At 43.5% G+C, this 21,348-nt stretch overlaps 1 protein-coding gene and 1 long non-coding RNA gene across 2 annotated transcripts in view; one reads left to right on the forward strand and one right to left on the reverse strand.

Annotated features, from left to right (window-relative positions):
• Positions 1-874: 874 nt before the first annotated feature.
• On the reverse strand, positions 875-20,895 carry LOC129397254 (uncharacterized). The gene is made up of 3 exons (XR_008624483.1): positions 20,762-20,895; positions 2,815-2,937; positions 875-1,190 (listed from the first exon to the last, which is right to left on the reverse strand). It is a non-coding gene; the product is annotated as an uncharacterized LOC129397254 (long non-coding RNA).
• Positions 20,618-21,348, forward strand: part of DARS1 (aspartyl-tRNA synthetase 1) — a 79,441-nt gene continuing 78,710 nt past the window's right edge. Inside the window, exon 1 of the mRNA XM_003822817.5 lies at positions 20,618-20,875. Coding sequence (XP_003822865.1) covers positions 20,810-20,875 — 66 coding nt within the window. The 5' untranslated portion in view covers positions 20,618-20,809. The remainder of the gene's footprint in view (positions 20,876-21,348) is intronic.

Below are 21,348 nucleotides of genomic sequence, written 5' to 3' on the forward strand. Positions count from 1 at the left end.
CCTACCATGACTTAGCTCTGCTAATAAAGGTAGTTAATCTTCCTTATGGTGTGGCAGGGATGACCTAACTTGGACCCAGACAGTGTCAAACTGCTGTCTGTGGTTCTAGAGCAGGTGCCAGGCGAGTCAGACCTTGAAATTTGTTTTGAAACTGACCACCTGTTACTGTAATTGTGTGGCTGTTTTCCTGGCTTATGGGATTTTATTTCAGCTGTTGTTCTCAGGCGAGAGTTTATTTCCTCTAGGAATCACTCAGTTCACTTGCCCTAAACTTAGAATTTGAGTGTAGGGATCTTCCGGAGACTGAGTCAACTACGCAAATCTGAATCTTCTGTCAAAAATCCTGAAGTTACCTACGGACTTGAGTAACAAATTTTAAGGGAAAAAGTGAGAATCCTCTTTCAAGTCTTTTGTTACAGATAAAACATCTTCTGAATTTTGCAGGGAGAAGCAGCTAAAGGATTAAATTTATGGTTGCTCCTCATTTTTGTTCCTGGCTAACAGACAGCATTGTGCTGAGTCAGCACTTTCCTGGCACTGACCACCTCGCTGAAAATTCTCATGCCCAAAAAACTTTACTGCAAGCTACAACTTAACAAAGAATAAGTCAATTTTTCCCTGATAGTTAGAAGAGAATGCCACAATTTTGGAACTAGAGTGGACCTTAGTGATTAACTAGTTCAATCCTTCATATTAGAATTGAAGCAAGTAAAGTTCTGTGACATTATTATAAACAGACTTGATCAAGATCATAAATCTTGTTCAGGGCTGAGATAGAAATCTCCTTATGTTGCAGAATGCACTCGTATAAAGGGAAAAATAATAAAAGCAGCTTAAAAAGCTGTGCTTATGAATATCAAGTTATTTTCTAAAAAAAAAAAAAAAAAAAAAAAAGCTATGGTGTTCTAGTTTCCTATTGCCGCCTAACAAACCACCACAAAACAGAGTGGCTTCAAACAACAATTTATTATTCCCTGCCATGGTTCTGTGAGAGAGGATAATACTAGGCTCCTGCAGGCAGTTCTCACTCGAGGTGAGCAGTGTGGTTGCATCAGATGGTAGCTGGGGCTGGGCATCTAGGATGGCTTCTTCACCACGTCTGGTGCCTGAACTGGGGATGGCTGGAACAACGGGGGGCTGGCCAGATGTCTCTCCAAGTGGACAGCTTGGGCTTCATACAGGAAAGAACACTTGAGCAGAATCATGAAAAACAAGTGGGAGTTTGCCATACACAGGAGATGGGAAAAGGAAAATCAATAGAACAGACACAGCATGTACAAAGGCATGGAAGCAGAAACATCACCGAGAAGGGAAAGCAGCTTTAGACTGGGAGTGAGAATGCAGTGCCTCCTCCCTCAAAAAGAGCCCAAAATGGAGTTAATCCTAATGGGGAGAAGAAAGTTGTTGAGGCCAGGCGCGGTGGCTCACGCCTGTAATCCCAGCACTTTGAGAGGCCCAGGCAGGCAGATCACCTGAGGTCAGGAGTTCGAGACCAGCCTGGCTAACATGGTGAAACTCTGTCTCTACTAAAAATACAAAAATTAGCCATGCGTGGTGGTGCATGCCTGTAGTCCCAGCTACTAGGGAGGCTGAGGCAGGAGAATCGCTTGAACCTGGGAGGCAGAGGTTGCAGTGAGCCAAGATCATGCCACTGCCCTCCAGCCTGGGCAACAGAGCAAGACCCTGTCTCGAAAAAAAAAAAAGCTGTTGAATATTTCAAGGGAAAGCTGAAGGAAAATAATGTTCCTAAGTGAGTACCATCTTGGGGTGAAGTTCCCCTTCATTATTTGAAACTTCACAGTTTTGTTAGAAATTGAAGCTTCTGCTGGGTAGCAACTGAACTCCCTGAAGCTCTCTTCTTTTGAATTTTTCACTGCTGGAGAGAAGGGTCCTTTCTGCCTTGTGAAGGTAATAGAAACTTTCCCAGACCTAACATTGACAAAGATGTGTCATGTGTCTCAGAAATTAAAATGGAAAACTCTTTTTTAAAAAAGTGAAAGCAATTTGACAGCACTGAAGCATAGAGCCAAAAGGAAGGAAGAGGAGAAATGAGGTCAACTAGAAGCACCGACAAAGGGACCATTTTGGAAGCCATCATGACAACCCAAGCAAGAGATGATGAGGGCTTGAACTGGAGTTGAGTAGAGATGAAGGAAGGGGTGGTGATTTGAGAGCAATCTAAGGAGTACAATGAAATGACTGGTTAGCTATCCAGAGACAGGATGGAAGGAATCCAGAAACTGCCTGGATTCCTGGCTAAGATGACACAGTGGGTGATATATGTAGTCATTAGCTGATAGAGTGTAGCCAGGAAGAAGAATGGATGGGGTGGGAAAGAAAGTAATGAATTTGGACATACTAAGATGAAGATGCCCGCAGGTCATCTAGAAGAGAACTGTTCCATATGCAGTTCAATGTATGGGCCTGGAGCCAGGGAAGCTGGGGCAGGAGAAGAGATTTGGGAGTTACTTGCCCATTTGGAGAAGTATTTTTAAAAGTTACTGTTTTTAGGCCGGGCACAGTGGCTCATGCCTGTAATTCCAGCACTTTGGGAGGCCAAGGCAAGTGGACCCCTTGAGCCCAGGAGTTTGAGACCAGCCTGGGCAACGTAGCAAGACTCAGTCTCTACAAAAAAATGTTTTTTAAAAATTAGCCAGGACTGGGCATGGTGGCTCGCACCCATAATCCCAGCACTTTGGGAGGCTGAGGCAGGTGGATCACCTGAGGTCAGGAGTTTGAGACAAGCCTGGCCAACATGGTGAAATCTCATCTCTACTAAAAATACAAAAATTAGCCTGGCATGGTGGCACGTACCTGTAATCCCAGCTACTTGGGAGGCTGAGGCAGAAGAATCACTTGAACCCGGGAGGCAGAGGTCGCAGTGAGCCGAGATCGCACCATTGCACTGCAGCCTGGGTGACAAGAGTGAGACTCCATCTCAAAAAAAAAAAAAAAAAAAAAAATTAGCCGGGTGTGGTGGTGCACTCCTATAGTTCTAGCTACTCAGGAGGCTGAGGTGGGAAGATCGCCCCCAGTGGGTGAGGATGCAGTGAGCCAAGATGGTGCCATCGCACTCCAGCCTGGGCAACAGAGTGAGGCTCTGTCTCAAAAAAAAAATTTTTTTAATAATAAATAAAAATTCCTGTATCACAAACTAATCAGGAAAACCTGCCACCCCTTAGTTGATGTCCAGTTAGTTGGTTCTATACACAACTAAATTATATACAAAGAAACAGTCCATTGTCATGGAGTTTGATTCTCCCTGGTTTACAACAGTAGCAAGTAGGGTTAGGGTCTAATAAAGGTGAAAGAATTACTGCCAGTTTGTTTTAACTATTTTCACTAAAAGATACTAAAGATCAATATCATTCTTTATCATTACTTACTCTTCTCAAGACTCTCTAAGAGCATGCCTTAGGAATGAGGAGCTATAAGTTCTGATATCTATTCCACTGTTTCCTGTTGCAATTGGTTCTCAAACTTTTAGCTTTAGAATGTCCTAGGAGCTTCTTTTTTTTCATCTAGATTCCAGAGCCCCAGCCGCAATGATTCTGATTCAGTAGGTCTAGGGTAGAGCCCAGGTATCTGCAATTTTAACAAGCGTTCCAAGTGATTCTGATAAAGCAAGTATTACCAACACAAATGGAATAATTTCCTAAGGCTCAATTTCTTCATCTGTAAAGGGGAAATAATGACACCTGCCATGCCTATTCTCAGGGCTTTTATGAAGTCCAGAACAACAGCGATATATGTAAGAGAGCTTTGAACACTGTGGGTTCTCCACACTGGTAAGATGTTGGTATTGTGTGGGGCAGTGCATCAGAATTACCTGGCAGGCTCCTTAAAACATAGAATGGTGAACCCTATTGCCAAGATTTCTGATTCAGTAGGTCTGTGGTAAGGCCCAAGAATTTGCCTTTCTATCAAGTTCCTAGGAGATATTGATGCAACTGCTCAGGGGACCAGGCTTTGATATGCTCATCCGGGCACCCAAAAGCACTGGTCTTAGGTCAATCAACTGAAAGCTGTCAGGTTGGTTCAGAGGGTGACATATTTTACCTTAGAATTGTCTGGGCCTAGGTTCTCAATGTTCATGATTCCCAAAACTGTATTCATTTACCCAATAAACATTAACTCAGCACTTTTGATGTGCCAGGCACTCTTCTGAACACTGGACACACAATCCTGAATAAAATAGACCCAAAAATGAATGAATAAAATTACTTCAGATAACAGTAAGTGCCATAAAAATATAAAACAGGGTAATGGAATAGAGAGTAGCTGGGTTGGAGGTAGTTCTTCATATAGAGGGGTCAGGAAAGCATCCTCAAAGGAAGTAAATTTTTTTTTTTTTTTTTTGAGACAGGGTCTCGCTCTGTCGCCCAGGCTGGAGTACAGTGGTGCAATTTTGGCTCACTGCAACCTCAGCCTTCCAGGCTCAAGCCTCCTGAGCAGCTGGGACCACAGGTGTGTGCCACCACACCTGACAAATTTTTGTATTTTCTGTAGAGATGGGGTTTTGCCATGTTGCCCAGGCTGGTCTCAAACTCCTGGGCTCAAGTGATCTGCCCACCTCGGCCTCCCAAAGTGCTGGGATTGCAAGTGTGAGCCACCGCTCCCAGCCAGAAGTAACAGTTAAGCTGAAATAAAAGAGTCAGCCATACTAGATGGGACAAGAGCACTCCAGGCAGAGAGAACAGCAAGTACAAAGGCTTGGAGGCCAGAACGAGAAAGACTAGTGGGGCTGGAACTAGTGAATGAGAGGTAGAGTGACATGGGATGAGACTGGAGAAGTATACAGGGCCAGAAATGTACGATCTTGCAGGTTTTGGGGAGTGTGGGTTATGAGTCAGGCCTATAGGGCTGATCTGTACAGATCTGCCCTTCCCAAACTAACATGCATGCAAATCGCCAAGGATCTTGTTAAAATGCTGATTCTGATTCAGTAGTCATAGGATGGTGCCTGAGATTCTGCACTTCTCATAAGCAAAATGCTGCTGTTCTGCTGCTGGAATCTAGATCACACTTTCAGTAGCAAGAGCCATAGAAGAAGATGCTAGGAAGCAAATAGACTCTGTCTTCCTTCAATCAGGGAAAAGCATGGATAAAAGGTAAAGGGAGTGGTGAAAGATAGGGACCAAGGAAAAAAATCATCATATTGAGGGAACCGTGGACACTAAAAATTATCTTTCAGGAGGATCTATAATGTCCTTTTCAGCATACAGTTCAAAGGATTAAAAGATTGTCACTGAAATGAGGAACCTAAATAAAATAATAATTCTCTTGGTAGTTTACTTAGAAGTGGCTGCATAGGTTTCCAAAGTGAGTTTGTCTGCTCACAGTTGAGTGCTGCTGCTTTCTCAAACCCCACCAGAACTGCTTGAAAAACAAATGACTGTTTCCACAACCTCTTTAACCTTCTGTGACTCTATGGCTATTGCCTGCCACTGCCTTCCTCGAACATTCTCTATTCCTGTTAACCAATGTTGCTGGCCCTTCTCCCTCCCTCTGCCATGTAAGGGCCCAGGACTTGGGTGGAGTAAGAGAGAAACATAGGCCTGAGGATAGCAGGGGGAAGAAGGCATTTCAGAGCCTGCCTGTTGCCTCTGCAGTACTGCCTGGAGTGCAGCCATAAAAATATAGCCAGAGTCTGCTTCCCTTCCTCCATTCTCTTCTGGGGGTTGGGGTGGGAACTGAGTAGTCTTACCTTATAAGCCATATGGCTATTTCTTTTAAGGAATGATCTTCCTAGAATGCAGCCAGAAGCCCAGAACGGTAAAAAAAAAAAAAAAAAAAACTTAAAATCGGATGCCTCTTTGTGTAAACTTCTATACCACACGATAGATCCCTTGTTTGTTATCATAAGCATGTTTCTCCAAAATTTCCTGTTTTTCAGATGATTTGTGAATTGAAAATTCTGTCTGTGGAAGGAAAGCCACATTATTGAAGCCCCAAACAATAGAATGACTATGGCTTTAATCCTTTGAATAAGGCTTTGTTTCCCATTGACTGAAAACTTCCGAAAGGAAGAAAAGCTAGGAACATTCAGGAAGGATTTGTATTTCATTTTACAACAGTTTTGTGAAAGGGGAAAATCATCTGGAGGCCTTAGACTCCCTTTCCTGGTTGATGGGTATCCGAACACACAGCCGTGCTGGGAGCTGGCTGCAGATGGTGGCTCCCGCCCACCAAACACTTCCCCACCCTACTGCCAACTTTGTTTCATTATTGTTGTGCTGACACCAACAGACGTTCATCCTGAGCCAGAGTTTCACATATTCCCTGGGCATGACTAGGAACAGGTGCACCCAGTCTATCTCAATTTACTTGCGTGGATCAAAAATGTTTCCCTAATATATTCCACAATGATTATATTGCATACTCCTTAATTTATGAATTTCCTATTAATAAAGAGATATCATAATTGAAAAATAGTCATCAACCATTGAACTCTTAAATTACTTTCAATTACACTCCCACTTGACTGTGTTTTCATTTACTTTACACATCAATAATTATTTTCTTTTAAAATAAAGTGAAATCAATGAGCTGAATCCTCCTTACAATTTGGGAAAGAGGTCTGTGGATAAAAAAAGCTGCTTTAGTCAGGCACGGTGGCTCACGCCTGTAATCCCAGCACTTTGGGAGGCCGAAGAGGGTGGATCACCTGAAGTTGGGAGTTTGAGACCAGCCTGACCAACATGGAGAAACCAGCCTCCACTAAAAATACAAAATTAGCTGGGCGTGGTGGCGCATGCCTGTAATCCCAGCTACTCAGGAGGCTGAGGCAGGAGAATCGCTTGAACCCAGGAGGTGGGGGTAGTAGTGAGCTGAGATTGTGTCATTGCACTCCAGCCTGGGCAACAAGAGCAAAACTTCATCTCAAAAAAAAAAAAAAAAAAAAAAAAAAAAGCTGCTTTAAATCCCCAAATGCTGATACGGCCATTCCTGCTTTGCACAGATTCTATGCCGGAGGCATAAATTATGGAGCTCAGTTCACGGGGCTGTCAGGCCCCATTGCAGAAGTCAAAAGGGCCTCTTGGACACCTGCCCCTTCTGAGTGATATCATCCTCATTTATAAATCCCTACTGAATGTAGAATACCACACACACCCTCTTACAGCCAACAGCCCTTAGGGTTTTGTCTCAGGTATGTCTCTGGGGACATAATTTAGAGATTCACCATCCTGAGAATTATGTTTCAGGTACCAAATCCTAATTATAGGTCTACTCTATAAGTGACTTCCCAGAGACAGAAGGTGCAGTTGAGGTTAGGCCTAGGTCTTTGTTAGCTGTAATTAGAGAAGGTAATACCTCTTCGTCCACATGGTCCTATCTTTACCACATTACCTGTACTGGTGGGAAGAGCCAGCCTCACCACTCTGTTAGGGACACATTGGAGAAAAGAGACCAGTCCTTGGCTAAGAAAGACAGGATCCATTTTTCCAGTGCTTTCCAAAGCAGCATCCACTTTAAGTCAGGGAAGGCCTTCAAATTACTTTCCATAGAAGAAGATTTAAAAGAATGTTTCTGTTTAGGGTTTTTCAGTCTTTTGTCCAAGGACTCTTCTTTTTTTTTTTTTTTTTTTTTCCAAGGACTCTTCTATATCTTTTGTCCAACCACAGAATCCTTTGAGAGTCTGTTGACAATTATGAATCATTTCCCCTCAAAAATGCACATATGTGTAGACACAAACAATGTTGCATGCAATTTCAAAAAGTTCACAGACCCCTGGAAACCCATAAGCCTCAGATTAAGAGCATTTAATCAAGATTTAGACACTTTTTAAATTTATAGAAGTTGTGAATTTATAGAAGTTGAAAGCAGAAGAGCTATTAAATGCTCCAAAGCATTTAAAGGACAAAACTAAAATAAGAAAGTAAAAAGAGAAGCGATTAAAATATAGCATTTTTCTAAAATAGATCAGGGTGATTGTCTTTTTTCCTCTGCAAACATTGTACAGCAGAGCATGAAACACCAGCTTTACCCTTTGCTGCTTACATGCTAAGACTGCATGGTATGTTAATGGTCTCATAGATCCACAATATATTCTATGTTTGTAATTAATAGCTACCCTGATGGTTGCCTGGTATATATGAGGCCAAGGGTTTTGACTATAGGATTACTTATTGCTCACAACAAGCATACAGGGTAAATATCACTAACCCATTCTACAGCCAAGAACATTGAGAATCTGAGAAGAAAACAGCTTTCCCAAAGCCACACAGCAATTAAGCAGCAGAGATGGAACTCTGACCCAGGGCTGTCTTCAAAGGCCTCACTCTTAATACAATGTAAGAATGCAGGCCTACTAAATTTTATAATTAGCTTTTAAAATGTTCCTTCAGAGTCCTTGGGGCAGTTATCAGGCAAATAGGAAGCAGGAGAACTTCAAGGGCTGCTTGAAGCAAAATCACAAGCTTTGCAGTGACAGCTCCAGGATGTCTGCCTGGGAGGGATCTGAAGGCCGTGGGGAGCTTGCCTTAAGGCTGCAATTGCAATTGCGTAGCAAGCAAGGAGACTTTCCTCCGCTTCAAGTCAAATGGCACAGTTTTGGCAGCCACAGCCCTTGCTATTGGAAGAAGCTGCCCTCTCCATCAGTGGGTGGTTGGTGAGAGTTAGGGCTGAGCTCCCGCCTAGCTCTCACGCCTGAGATGTGCAAATAGCTCCGCCCACCCCTGCCCTGCCTGGGCCCTCCATCAGTTCTGCTTCTCTGCCCCCTCTGCACCCTCAGCCTGTCACTCTGCTGCCCTCTGCGGTGGCCACACAGGGATGAGAAACCTGGGAAAACCAAGCAAACACTCTATCCTACCCTGAACTGTGAATGTAGGAATAGTTAATTCAGACTTCTCTAACATTAGAGTTTTCTAAATGTAACTGCCAGCGTGGGACACAGCCTGGAACCTAGAATAAATGAACGAGGCAATCAAAGCCTTAGAGGATTTTCTTAACTCAAGTAGGGCCAGGCATGGTGGCTCACCTGTATAATCCCAGCACTTTGGGAGGCCAAGGGAGGAGGATCTTTTGAGCCCAGGAGTTCAAGTTTACAGAGATCCATGATCATACCACTGCACTCCAGCTTGTGTGACAAAGCAAGATCCTGACTCAAAAACGTTTTTTAAAAAAATAAAAATAAGCTTGAGATATTATTTACGGGAGGCAGGACATCACAGTAGCTAAGCATGTGGCTCTGGGGGCCGATGCTTGGGTTCTGATGGTGATTCAACCCACTTACTGTTTTACAAGTTATTTTGCCTCTCTGTGCCTTAGTTGTTTTATCATAAAATGGAAATAATAATAGTGCCTAGCTCAAAAAATTGTTCTAAAAATTGTTTAGACTGAAAAACCCTAAACAGAAACATTCCTTTAAATCTTCTTCTAATGAAAGTAATTTGAAGGCCTTCCCTGACTTAAGACAAAGAGAATGCTGCTTTGGAAAGCACTGGAAGTGAATCCTGTCTTTCTCAGCCAAAAAGTTGTTCTAAAAATTAAATGTATTTTAATTTTGTATTTAATTTAATGTATTAAATGTATTTAATTTAATGTATTAAATGTAAAAAATAAATATATTATACTTAAAACAGTGCCTGGCACATCATAAGCATTCAAAAAGTCTTAATTAGTATTGTGATCATCATTTGGCCACTTTCATAGTCATTGATGAGTGAACCACTTTGTCCATGAGCTAAAATGACTGTGAAAACCCAGAAAGTAAGTTGTATTTCCCTGCAGAGGTTTGAGGGTGATGAGGTGAGCAGGTGAACGTGGTGCGCAGGTGAACGTGGTGCAAGGCCTCAAAACCAAGCTGAGCAAAGGAGCCCCAGTGTTTCAGTCAGGTATTGCTGCATAACAAACCACCTCCCAATGTACTGGCTTAAAACAGCAGTTTACATTTCTTATGATTCTGCGGGTCAATCAGGCAGTTCTAGTTTGTAGAGTGTTGGCTAGGGCTCCAATAGGCTGGAACACTCAAAATGGCCTCATTCACATTCCAACTGGGAGCTCAGCTGGGGTTGTTGGCCAAAGTCCTCAGTTATCCTCCATCAGGTCTTGTCATATGGCTCTGGAGTTTCCTCACAGCTTGGCAGATGGTTCCAAGAAAGAACACTCTAAGACATGAAGACAGAAGCTGAAGACTTCTTAAGGCTCAGCCTTGGAGATTATATTATATTGGTCAAAATAGGTCATAGGCCAGTCTAGATTCAAAGGGAGTGAATCTAGACTCTACTTCTTGATGAGGGAGTGACACAGTCACATTGCAAAAGAACATATGGGATGAGCGATATTGTGGCAGCCATCTTTGGAAACACGATCCACCACAGCTACGGGAAGAGAGAGGAACCAGATTTTCCTACCAAGGTTTGGATTGAGTGACTCAAATAGGAAGACCAATCCGAGTTTGCATCACAAAGTTACCTACTAAAATGAAGAAGTAAATGGAACCAAATGTTTTTAATTTAGCACAACTTGTTTATATGTGACTTAAATAGGATTATTCTTCAGAATATTAAAAATAGTTCCTTTAGGTCAAAAATCACATGGAGAGGTCGAGCGTGGTGGTTCACGCCTGTAATCCCAGCACTTTGGGAGGCCAAGGCGGGTGGATCACTTGATGTCAGGAGTTTGAGACCAGCCTGGCCAACATGGTGACACCCCATCTCTACCAAAAACACAAAATTAGCCGGGAGTAGGGGCACACACCTGTAGTCCCAGCTACTCAGGAGGCTAAAACAGGAGAATCACTTGAACCCAGGAGGCAGAGGCTGCAGTGAGCCTAGATCATGCCACTGCACTCCAGCCTGGGCAAGACAGAGTGAAACTCCTTCTCAACATACATACATACATGCATACATACATACATACATACATACAACCAGAACCATAAATGAAAATAGAAAAAAAGACATTAGGTTGGAGAAAATAATTATCAGTAAGGTGCCTTTCTAAAAGTAAAAACTTTTCCTTAAAAGGTAGATGATAAAACCACATACTCCCTGATAGTGACAATGGTGAGCTTGTAGTGAACACTGAAGGGCACTGTGTTAAAGTGAGCAAAGCAGAAAACCATAAAAAGGAGGCTGAGTGATGAATAGGAAGAGTCAGACAAGAGCCCCAGGAGAGTCCTGAAATTGCTATTGCTGAGATTTTGATTTTTCCCTACCTCCTCGCACATGTAGAATTCTTTTTAAAGTGTGATATACTTTATATTTGTATTTTACATTATAATTTATTGGGGTTGGGGGTTAACACCCTTTATAAAATTTCTGGATATGGCTGCAGTCATACATGGATTTACAAAATAAGACTGGAGATAATCTCACCAAATGAATTATGATTTACCTTGAATGTTCCAGTTCACAATTACAAAAAGTATGGTCTTTAAGATTCATTAGAGATGGATAATGTTAAAAAAGGAAAAGGCAGAAAGACTTTGATAGATTTTTGAATGGTGGGGAGAAGAGAAAGCAACAAGAAATGGCACCAAGATTTTGGGCCTCGGTGATAAATGAATGGTTATGTTTGCTAGAGTGATTGAGAAGGTGAGTAGAAGGAAAGAGAATTGCATATTGCAGGGCAGAATTACAAAAAACAACAAGTTTGGGACTGAAAGACTATATTAAGGGAAAGTAGCAGCCATTTAGCATTTTCATAACATCCTGATGTCCCTGGCTTACTTCTATTTGGGAGAGGGGCCCCACTCGTTCTCATTTTATAAGACTATAACTTTTTAGTATTCATTTTACTGTTTGTCATTTATTGAGTTGTTTCTACCCAGTGTGTTTACAACTCACATAAAATACTAAAGACAATCAAATATACAGAAACAAGGCTGGGAAATGCAACTTGCCCAGTGAAAATGTCATTAGTATCTAGTGGCAGCTGCGTACTGTAAAACCATTGGCATCGCCTCAGATAAAAGGCAGATGAAAAACAAGAGAAATGACTATCTAGATGCCTTGATGGAAAACTGTTTTTAATAGAAGGTGGTTTTAAATAGGCTGTCAGAGAAAGAGGATAAGTTGTCCAAGTGAGAAACTAGACAATCCATCAAGAACAGAATGCAAAGAGGAGAAAAAGGTAAAGTTCTCATGGGAACAGGATATAAAGTTGATGACAAAAGGCCTTCACAGGGAATGAAGAGCAACATAACAATGTGTGCCATGTATTATTTGCATAAACTCCAAAGAACTTGGCACAATTTATATTTCCCACATCACAATCATAAACCAGGAAGTAAGAAAAAAGAGTGTCAAGCCGCCAAAACAGGTAGAGTATTCAACTTCACTCAAGGGAGTTAAGGGAGTTCTCAGGTCCTCACTTTAACAATAATTCCAATAAGCTTGACTATCCGTTTCTCCAAACCCAACCATTTCAAGTGAGATGCAGATTCAACATTTACATGTTATGTATCTCAACAGTAGCTCACCCTTGTTGAGCATTAACTACGCATCAGGTACTGTTCTAAATTCTATCTAGATGGACCTATTTATTACCATAGCAACCTAAGAGGTAGGGACTAGAATTATCCCCATTTTACAGATAAGGAAGCTGAAACACAGAAAAGTTTTTAAAACTACCCACCAATCACATAGCTAGTAAGTGGTAGAGTCAGGATGTGAACCCAGGCTAGACAGGTTCCTATATCCTTAACAACTAGGCCAGCCCTGCCCATAATAATCACCTGTTGGGCTTTTAAAACAGTTTGCTGGGCTTCACCCTGAGAGTTTCTGATTCAGTACGTCTGGGATGGGGCCAGAGACTTTACATTTCTAACAAGTTCCCAGGTATATTCATTTGCTTGGACTGCCATAACAAAGTACTGTATACTGGGTGGTTTTAAATAACAAAATTTATTTTCTCACAGTTCCGGAGGCTAAAAGTCTGAGATCAAGATGTTGGCAGGGTTGATTTTTTTTTCCGAGGCCTCTCTTCTTGGCTTGTAAATGGCCCTCTTCTCCCTGTGTCTTCACATAGCCTTCCCTCTTGTCTGTGTGTGTCTGCGTCCTATTTCCCTCTTCTACAGACACCAGTCATACTGGATTAGGGCTTACCCCAATTACCTCATTCTAATTTAATTACCTCTTTTAAGACCCTATCTCCAAACACAGTCACCTTCTGAGATATTGGGGGACTCCAACATATGAATTGGGGAGGTGGAGGTGGGACTACACCTTCAGCCCATAACACCAGGTGATGCTGATGTTGACATGCTGGTCCAGGGACCACAATTTGAAAACCACTGAAATCAGCAAAAGTAGGTGTCATGGACTGTTTTCTCTTTCAATTATTTTTTTTTGCTTTTATTTTTATTTATTTATTTTTATTATACTTTAAGTTCTAGGGTACATGTGCACAACATGCAGATTTGTTACATATGTATACATGTGCCATGTTGGTGTGCTGCACCCATTAACTCGTCATTTAACATTAGGTATATCTCCTAATGCTATCCCTCCCCACTCCCCCCACCCCACAACAGGCCCTGGTGTGTGATGTTCCCCTTCCTGTGTCCATGTGTTCTCATTGTTCAATTCCCACCTATGAGTGAGAACATGCGGTGTTTGGTTTTTTTGTCCTTGCGATAGTTTGCTGAGAATGATGGTTTCCAGCTTCATCCATGTCCCTACAAAGGACATGAACTTTAATCCTTACATGAGAAAACACCATGACTCTTATTTTCTTGACAAAACTGAGGATCCAAGGTGTCAAATGACTCTCTTCAGATCACACAGCTAATGTAATGGACACAGCTGGCTATCTACTCAGCATCCATTCTTATCCTTCCTCCATCCTAACAGAATCTGGTTTTATTTAGATGTCCACCCCTCTCCCAGGTATACATGTGCTCCAGTGGAGGCAACACTCCCAACCCACCCCCAAAATTCTGAGGTAGGCCTGATTGCCTATTGATCCCATTTCCCTTACCAGTAACTGGTTTGAACACAAGCATGTTGATCCAATTCTGGCCAATCAGGTGTGAAGGAAAGCTGGCTGCAGAAATTTTAAGGAACGGTTTCTACATTTGAGGGAGAGGCATGGGAAAGTACGAGGTCTGTCTCCTTCCCTGATGTTGTCACAACTGAATGTGATGCCTGAACTTGCTGCAGTTGTCTTGCTACCAACCTCAGGGTGAAGTCTCCAGAGCAGCGAGAAGGAAAGAACTGCTCGGTCCTTGATGACATTGCTGAATGCACGGATCAACCAAACCTGGACTCTCCTCTTTCCCCAACTTCCTACTGGATGAGCAATACATTACTGTTTGAAACAGTCTGAGTCAGGGTTTCTCTTATTCGCAGCCAAAGGCATCCCACCTGATTCAGCTGGTAAACAGGGGTGTTAAGATTTGAATTACATCTAGGCGTGAGAGAAGTAATAGCTAAATTCAACATGACAGCAAGGCTGGAGCCAGAATGAATTTGCAATACAAGAACTCAAAAAGCTTGGCAATATACAACAGGACAAATACTATATGATTCCACTTATCTGAGATATCTAAAATAGTCAAAAATCATGATATTAGAAAGTGAAATATTGGTTGCCGATGACTTGGGGGAGGGGAAATGCCAAACTTACTCCATGGGTGCAGGATTTCAGTTTTGCAAGATGAACAATTTCTAGAGATTTATTACACAATGTGAATATAGTTAACATTACTGAACTGTATACTTTTAAAAGGTTAGAAAGATAATTTTTATGTGTTTTGTCATAATTTTTTAAAAAGATTGGCAAACTAGAGTCATTCAGGATAAAGAATCCTACACACTTCAGAGGGCTTAAAGATGTTACCCTAGGTATAGAACATTGGCCTCCTTGCTCCTCCCATCTTAAAGCCCTTACACTGGTTGTCCTCTTCCCTGGAATGCTCTTTCCCCAAATATGTACACAGGCACATCTCTCAGTGCCTTCAAATCTTCGAATGTCACTTTCTCACTGAAGCCTACCCTGACCACCATATTTAAAACTGCAACCACACCTCCCCAGAACTCCTGTTTCTCTTAACTTGCTCAATTTTTTTTTCATTTTCTCACGTTACATAATTTACTTATTTGTTACTTATTTTGTTATTTATTATCTGCCTCCATCCTCTAAAACATAAGATCCACAGGAACAGGGACCTTTATCTACTTTATTCTCTGATGTATCCCAAATGTCTAGACTAATGCCTGACACATAGTCGACTCTCAATAAATACTTGCCGAAAGAATGTATGAGCACTGGGACCAGGTGTGGTGGTTCACACCTGTAATCCCAGCACTCTGGGCAGCTGAGGCAGGCGGATCATTTGAGGTCAGGAGTTCAAGACCAGCCTGGCCAACATGGTGAGATCCCATCTCTACTAAAAATACAAAACTTAGCTGGGTATACTGGTGCTTATCTATAATCCCAGCTACTTGGGAGGCTGAGGCAGGAGAATCTCTTGAACCCAGGAGACGGAGGCTGCAGTGAGCCAAGATCGTGCCACTGCACTCCACTCCAGCTGAGACACAGTGAGACTCTGTCTCAAAAAAAAAAAAAGAAAAAAAAAGTATAAGCATTGGTATAAATTTTGGTAACTACAGTCATCAACCAGAAACTTTGTATACACTGAGGTTATAAAACATGAAAAGTGACTTCTGCACTAAGATGGCAGATCTAATCTTGCTCCTGCCCTTAATGCCACAAAAACTATAATCGAGAGGATGGGAGAACAGGAGAGGAGACAATCCCCCCAAAAATGCAGGAAGCCAAAAAGCAGCAGGTGGGCCAGTGGCAACCTACTTAGCAGATATGAAAAGCTGAATCCTAAGGGAGCAGTCAAGAAAGCTGAGAAGTGACCTCACTCATACCACAGAAATCACAAAAGACTCAAGACAAGCAGCACCAAATACCTCTGGAAACGGAGATGGGGAGTGGGAATGATAATGACAATTTGGGGAAAGTTACACGAGAAGTCTGATCCCTGCAGCCCTCCATACTCTACTCTTTTGGCAAGAGTCCTCTCCTACCCTGACATGATGGATTCTGTAGAGAAGGTAAAAGGTGGGTCTTTGACTTCAGGAACTGGGTACTGTACCCAACTAGGGGAATTCGGTGACCAAATACATGTGGGATGCCAGATATTCCCAGAACACTAGCAGTCAGACCTTTATTCTTCATGCAGCAGATCAGAAGAGCTTTCTCCCTGAACAATCTGACTAGCCAAAGGGAAAGATCTAAAGATACTGACACCCATCAAATGGCCCAACCAGACCATCATGCAGTAAAATCCACAATGGACAAACCCCATGGAAGTGCTCAGAGAGCTTCTAATCAGCTTTTTAGTCTCCCCCTTTTTTTTTTTTTTTTTTTTGAGACAGAGTCTCACTCTGTCACCCAGGTTGGAGTGCAGTGGCGCAATCTCGGCTCACTGCAAGCTCCACCTCCCGGGTTCATGCCATTCTCCTGTCTCAGCCTCCCAAGTAGCTGGGACTACAGGCGCCTGCCGCCACACCTGGCTAATTTTTTGTATTTTTAGTAGAGACAGGGTTTCACAGTGTTAGTCAGGATGGTCTCGATCTCTTGACCTCATGATCTGCCCGTCTCGGCCTCCCAAAGTGCTGGGATTACAGGCGTGAGCCACCGCACCGGGCCTAGTCCCCATTTTTAACATAAGCAGACAATCAAGGATTCACTGAACACCTGAGGTAGGTCTCTAACATGGAAGACAGAGGCCAAAAATAAACAAATAGAAAAGCAACTTGTAAGAAAGGGTTATGTAGAGAGAACGCTTTTAAAAATTCCCCAAAAAATCACTTTATTAATATGCTCAGTAAGATGAGAAGATATTATATACATTTTAAAAGATCAGGATTCTATTCTTTTAAAGGACCATTCAAATAACAAAAAGAGTGCTTTAGGAAATTATTAAATGATGGCAATAATGGGAAAAACGCAATTTAAAGACTATATGATAAAGTTAAAAAATCTCCCAAAAGCATATCAAAATGCAGTAAGATGGAAAAATGGAGAGAAATTATAAGGAAATTAGACCAGCTCAGAAAGTCCAATACTTAATAAGAATTCAGGAAACAGAGAAGAGAAGAAATGGAAGGTAGAGAATCATCAAAGACTTTTTTCAAGAAAATGCCCCAGAACTAACGAGCTTCCAGATGGAATGGCCCAATGTCCAGCACAATGATGAATTTAAACCCACAGGCTGATAAATATTATGAAATTCCTGAGCATTAGGAACAAAGAAGGACCCATGTAGTCTACTTAGCAGATGTCCTGTGAGCTTCTTTCTTTTCCAGGGGGAAAAGAACCACATACAAAGGACCAAGAATCAAAGTGGTGGCTGGGCGCAATGGCTCACACCTGTAATCCCAGCATTTTGGGAAGCCTAGGCAGATGGATCACTTGAGACCCAGAGTTCGAGATCAGCCTGGGCAACATGGGGAAACCCCATGTCTACTAAAAAACAAAAAAATTAGCTAGTCTCATAACCCAGTCTTGAAAAAAATAAAGAAATAAAAGAACCACAATGGCACTTCAACCCTCTTAACAGCAACAACTAGGTCCATGGACCTACCCAAAAGTCATTTTCCAGCTCCCTAAATGTATAGTTTGGGATGGATATTGTATTGGAAATTGGCAGAGTCCGACGCTGATTGCTGTCAAGACAGGAACACACAGGACAAGTAAGGAAACGTCAAGGCCTGAATGATTCCATCAGTAAAGCTGTAACATGCTGCTTTTAGATTTAGATGGTTTATTACTTACATAGACAGTGAAAACAAGAATAAGCCCCCAGCCTGGACAACATGGTGAATCCCCATCTCTACAAAAAATACAAAAATTAGCTGAGCATGGTGGTGCACACCCGTAGTCTCAGCTACTCCAAAGGCTGAGGTGGGAGGACCCCTTGAGCCCGGGAGGTCGGGGCTGCAATGAGCCTTGATCGCACCACTGCATTCCAACCTGGGCAACGGAGTGGGACCCTGCCTCAAAAAAAAAAAAAAAGGCCAGGTGCGGTGGTTCACGACTATAATCCCAGCACTTTGAGAGGCTAAGGCAGGCGGATCACCTGAGGTCAGGAGTTTGAGACCAGCCTGGCCAACATGGTGAAACCATGCCTACTAAAAATACAAAAATTAGCCAGGCATGGTGGCGGGCACCTGTAATCCCAGCTACTCGGGAGGCTGAGGCAGGAGAATCACTTGAACTTGGGAGGTGGAGGTTGCAGTGAGCCAAGATCATGACACTTCACACCAGCCTGGGAGACAAAGGGACACTCTGTCTCAAAAAAACAAAAATTAAATTAAAAAAAAAAGAGAGAGAAAGAAGAATAAGCCAAAGTTGCCAGGTCCCTGTGATTCTTGTCCCATTAAGGACATCACTGAAACAAAAGGCACCAAATGACTGCAACATGAGTAGTGGGACACTCTGTTGCTTAACAGCCACTTCTAGACTCCAGTTAAGCAGTAAGATATTATACACATTTTTGTATTCTGCATTTCCCTTGAGGGAAGGGGGCAAGAAGTCCCACACCTCATCAGAATCTAGGAGGTAGTAAGAAACCATCCCATAACAGCCTCTCAGGGAGACAGGGAAGTGAGTGGGAGATGGCCTTCCACCCTCTCATGTTCCAGCAGGATCACAAGATGTTTTTCCAAGATTCAGGTTAGCTGCAGTTCCCGCCCTTGCCTACATGGCTTATGTGGATCCTGCAAAGCAGCCAGAGCACTATGGCAGAGCTGTTCCCCTATTCTTTGGTCTGTGGAATAGGCTACCATACCGGATAAAGCTAAGAGGAAATCTCTAAAAGTCACTTTCCCAGCCCCCAACTAGGATAGGAAATCATAAACAATAACATGTCCCCAAGGGGAATAGTGGAGATCAGTGCAACCCTTAAAGACCTGATGGTTGGTAGTCTCCATCACATTCCTATTGTCACCGGTGTGGCTCCAGCAAAAACCAGACAAATTCAGGAACTTGACAGTAGACTACTGCAAGTTCAATCAAGTCACAGCCTCAGTTGCAGCTGTGGTATCTTTACTACAGCAGATTCTTAAGACCTCAGGCATATGACATGTGGCCACTGATCTGGCAAATGCTTCTTTTCTATCACTATCAGGAAAGGAGGCCAGAAACAAGAATATATATTTACAGTCTTATTCCAGGACTAAATAAGAATACTTTTATCAAGGCAACGGGGCCAAAGTAAGAAAGAAGTACATGGACAGGCCTCATGGACAGATGGAAAGGTAAGATCGCTACCCTAGCAAAGGGATAATAGATGGGATTTGTATTCAGATTTCTGATAACCAGTCCATACATTAGGACTATACCTGATTGAGGCAATCCAAGTTTTAAAAAAAATTCCAAGATGAAGCAACTTCACAGACCCCCTTCTGTATTCGAATCCCATGAGTATAATGGGATGCCTTTTTTAACGGAATGTGATACTGATCATGAATATTCAGTGTTGCTCCCCAAGGAATGAGTAAATTCTCCTGCCCCCATGAACTCAGGAATGACGATGTGACTTGTTCTCGCCAATAAACTAGGAGAATGTGAAATGTGTCACTTCCAGGCAGCCATTTTAAGAGCTAAATTCTCTTCCTGACTCTGTAATAATGGAAGCATGTATCAAGATGGCGCATCTATCAGCCTAGGTACCTGTGTAATATTAAGAACAGGAACTAGGACTTATCTTTTTTTTGCCAGCACCTGATAGAATGCCTGGCACAAAGTAGATGTTTGTAAATAATCTTTGATCAATTAAATAGGGAATAAAATTTCATACCACCTGCAATTAGAAGGAAAGCTACAGGCAAGCAAGGACCATGGCTGTCTTCTCACTACTCCATGGGGGAGCCTCCAGAGACAGCCTTTCACTTGCGCTGGGATCTATGTGCACCCCTTAACACTTTGTGCCAGACTAAGACACTACCAAGTCAGTTGAAACGACGGAGTGCAAACTCTGGCAGGGGAAACAGTATTAAACCAAATCTCCAAATTATTTTCAATTTCGATTCAAAACTCATGAATGATAGCTTTTTTTAAAAATCAGTTTTTTAAAAAAGCCTAACTTGGGGATATTCGCCCATTGGGCAACCAACACTATGCACTGTCCCTAACACTGCAACAGATCCAGGCAATCAATGCAATTGTATGCGTTTCTTGTTGTCGTTGCCACTGTATTTACACCTCACTTACACAGGGACTGGTAACCCATGCTGCCTTGGCAAGCCAACTGCACTCCTCTGTCCCAACAAGCAGGGCAATGGATTGCGAAGAGGCCTCCTCCGTCCCCAAGCAGCTACGTCGCCCAGGGGAAGAGAGAAGGCGGGAAAGTCCAAGAGAGGAGAAACCAAGGCCCGCGCTTAGGTGGGTGTTTTAGTGACGAGTCTGCGGTTACAGCCGAGCGGAGTTGAAAGGGCTGTTAGAAGAATGGAGCAGAAGTCGCAGTTGGGACGAAGCTGAAGAGAGCTGGCATTCGCCCAGGTCTACAGCCAGCCACCTGGTAACCCCGCCCCCGCCCCCAGAGCCAATCCAGCGAAACTACCGCGAATTCCCGGGAATTCCCTCCAACTCCGGGAAAACTCCCGGAGGGGCGGGGCAAGAGTGGGAGGAGACCCTGCGCGCGGCCGCCAGCGCTCCGGGATCTCGAGATAGCCGCAGCTCTCGCGATCTTTCTGGAGCCGCCCCTCCACGCGGAGTCCGAGCGCGTGTGCTGAGACCCGAGGGTCGGGAGGGCGGAGACTGGGAGGGAGGGAGAAGCCCCTTTGGCCTGCCTTACGGAAGCCTGCGAGGGAGGGTGGTGTCCACTGCCCAGTTCCGTGTCCCGATGCCCAGCGCCAGCGCCAGCCGCAAGAGTCAGGAGAAGCCGCGGGAGATCATGGACGCGGCGGAAGTGGGTTTCCTCCTTTCCCGGGCCTGGGAGGACAGACCCCTGGGCCGGGCTGCGCCGAGGGAGGGAGGAGGGGGAGTGGGGCCCTCCAGGTCCTTGTCGGCACGTTCTACGCAGGCTGCGGGCGTGGGGTCCGGGCGCCTAGAGCCCTTGCCCCAGCAGTGGGGCCAGACCCTCTCCGGACCGCGTTTCTTGCGGGGGTCACCTGGGAGTTTGGCCTACTAGAAGCGTGTCCCCGGGGTGGGGAGGACGGGAAGAACCAGCCGCCCCGGAAGTAGGAGCGCGGCGTCACGCTTGAGTCTCTCTGGGTTAGGCACGTCCTGCACGTAATGCACAATCCCTGGGAAAATTTTAATAAGCACTAGTAATCGATATGTACTCAGCCCTCGTGTTCCTAATGCTTTAGCAAGTAATGACAGTACTTAGCAAAACCATCTGCCAATATGTTTAATGACCATTTCCCATGTGACAGCTTT

Source organism: Pan paniscus, chromosome 13 (genome assembly GCF_029289425.2).
Source record: "Pan paniscus chromosome 13, NHGRI_mPanPan1-v2.0_pri, whole genome shotgun sequence".
Taxonomy (NCBI): domain Eukaryota; kingdom Metazoa; phylum Chordata; class Mammalia; order Primates; family Hominidae; genus Pan; species Pan paniscus.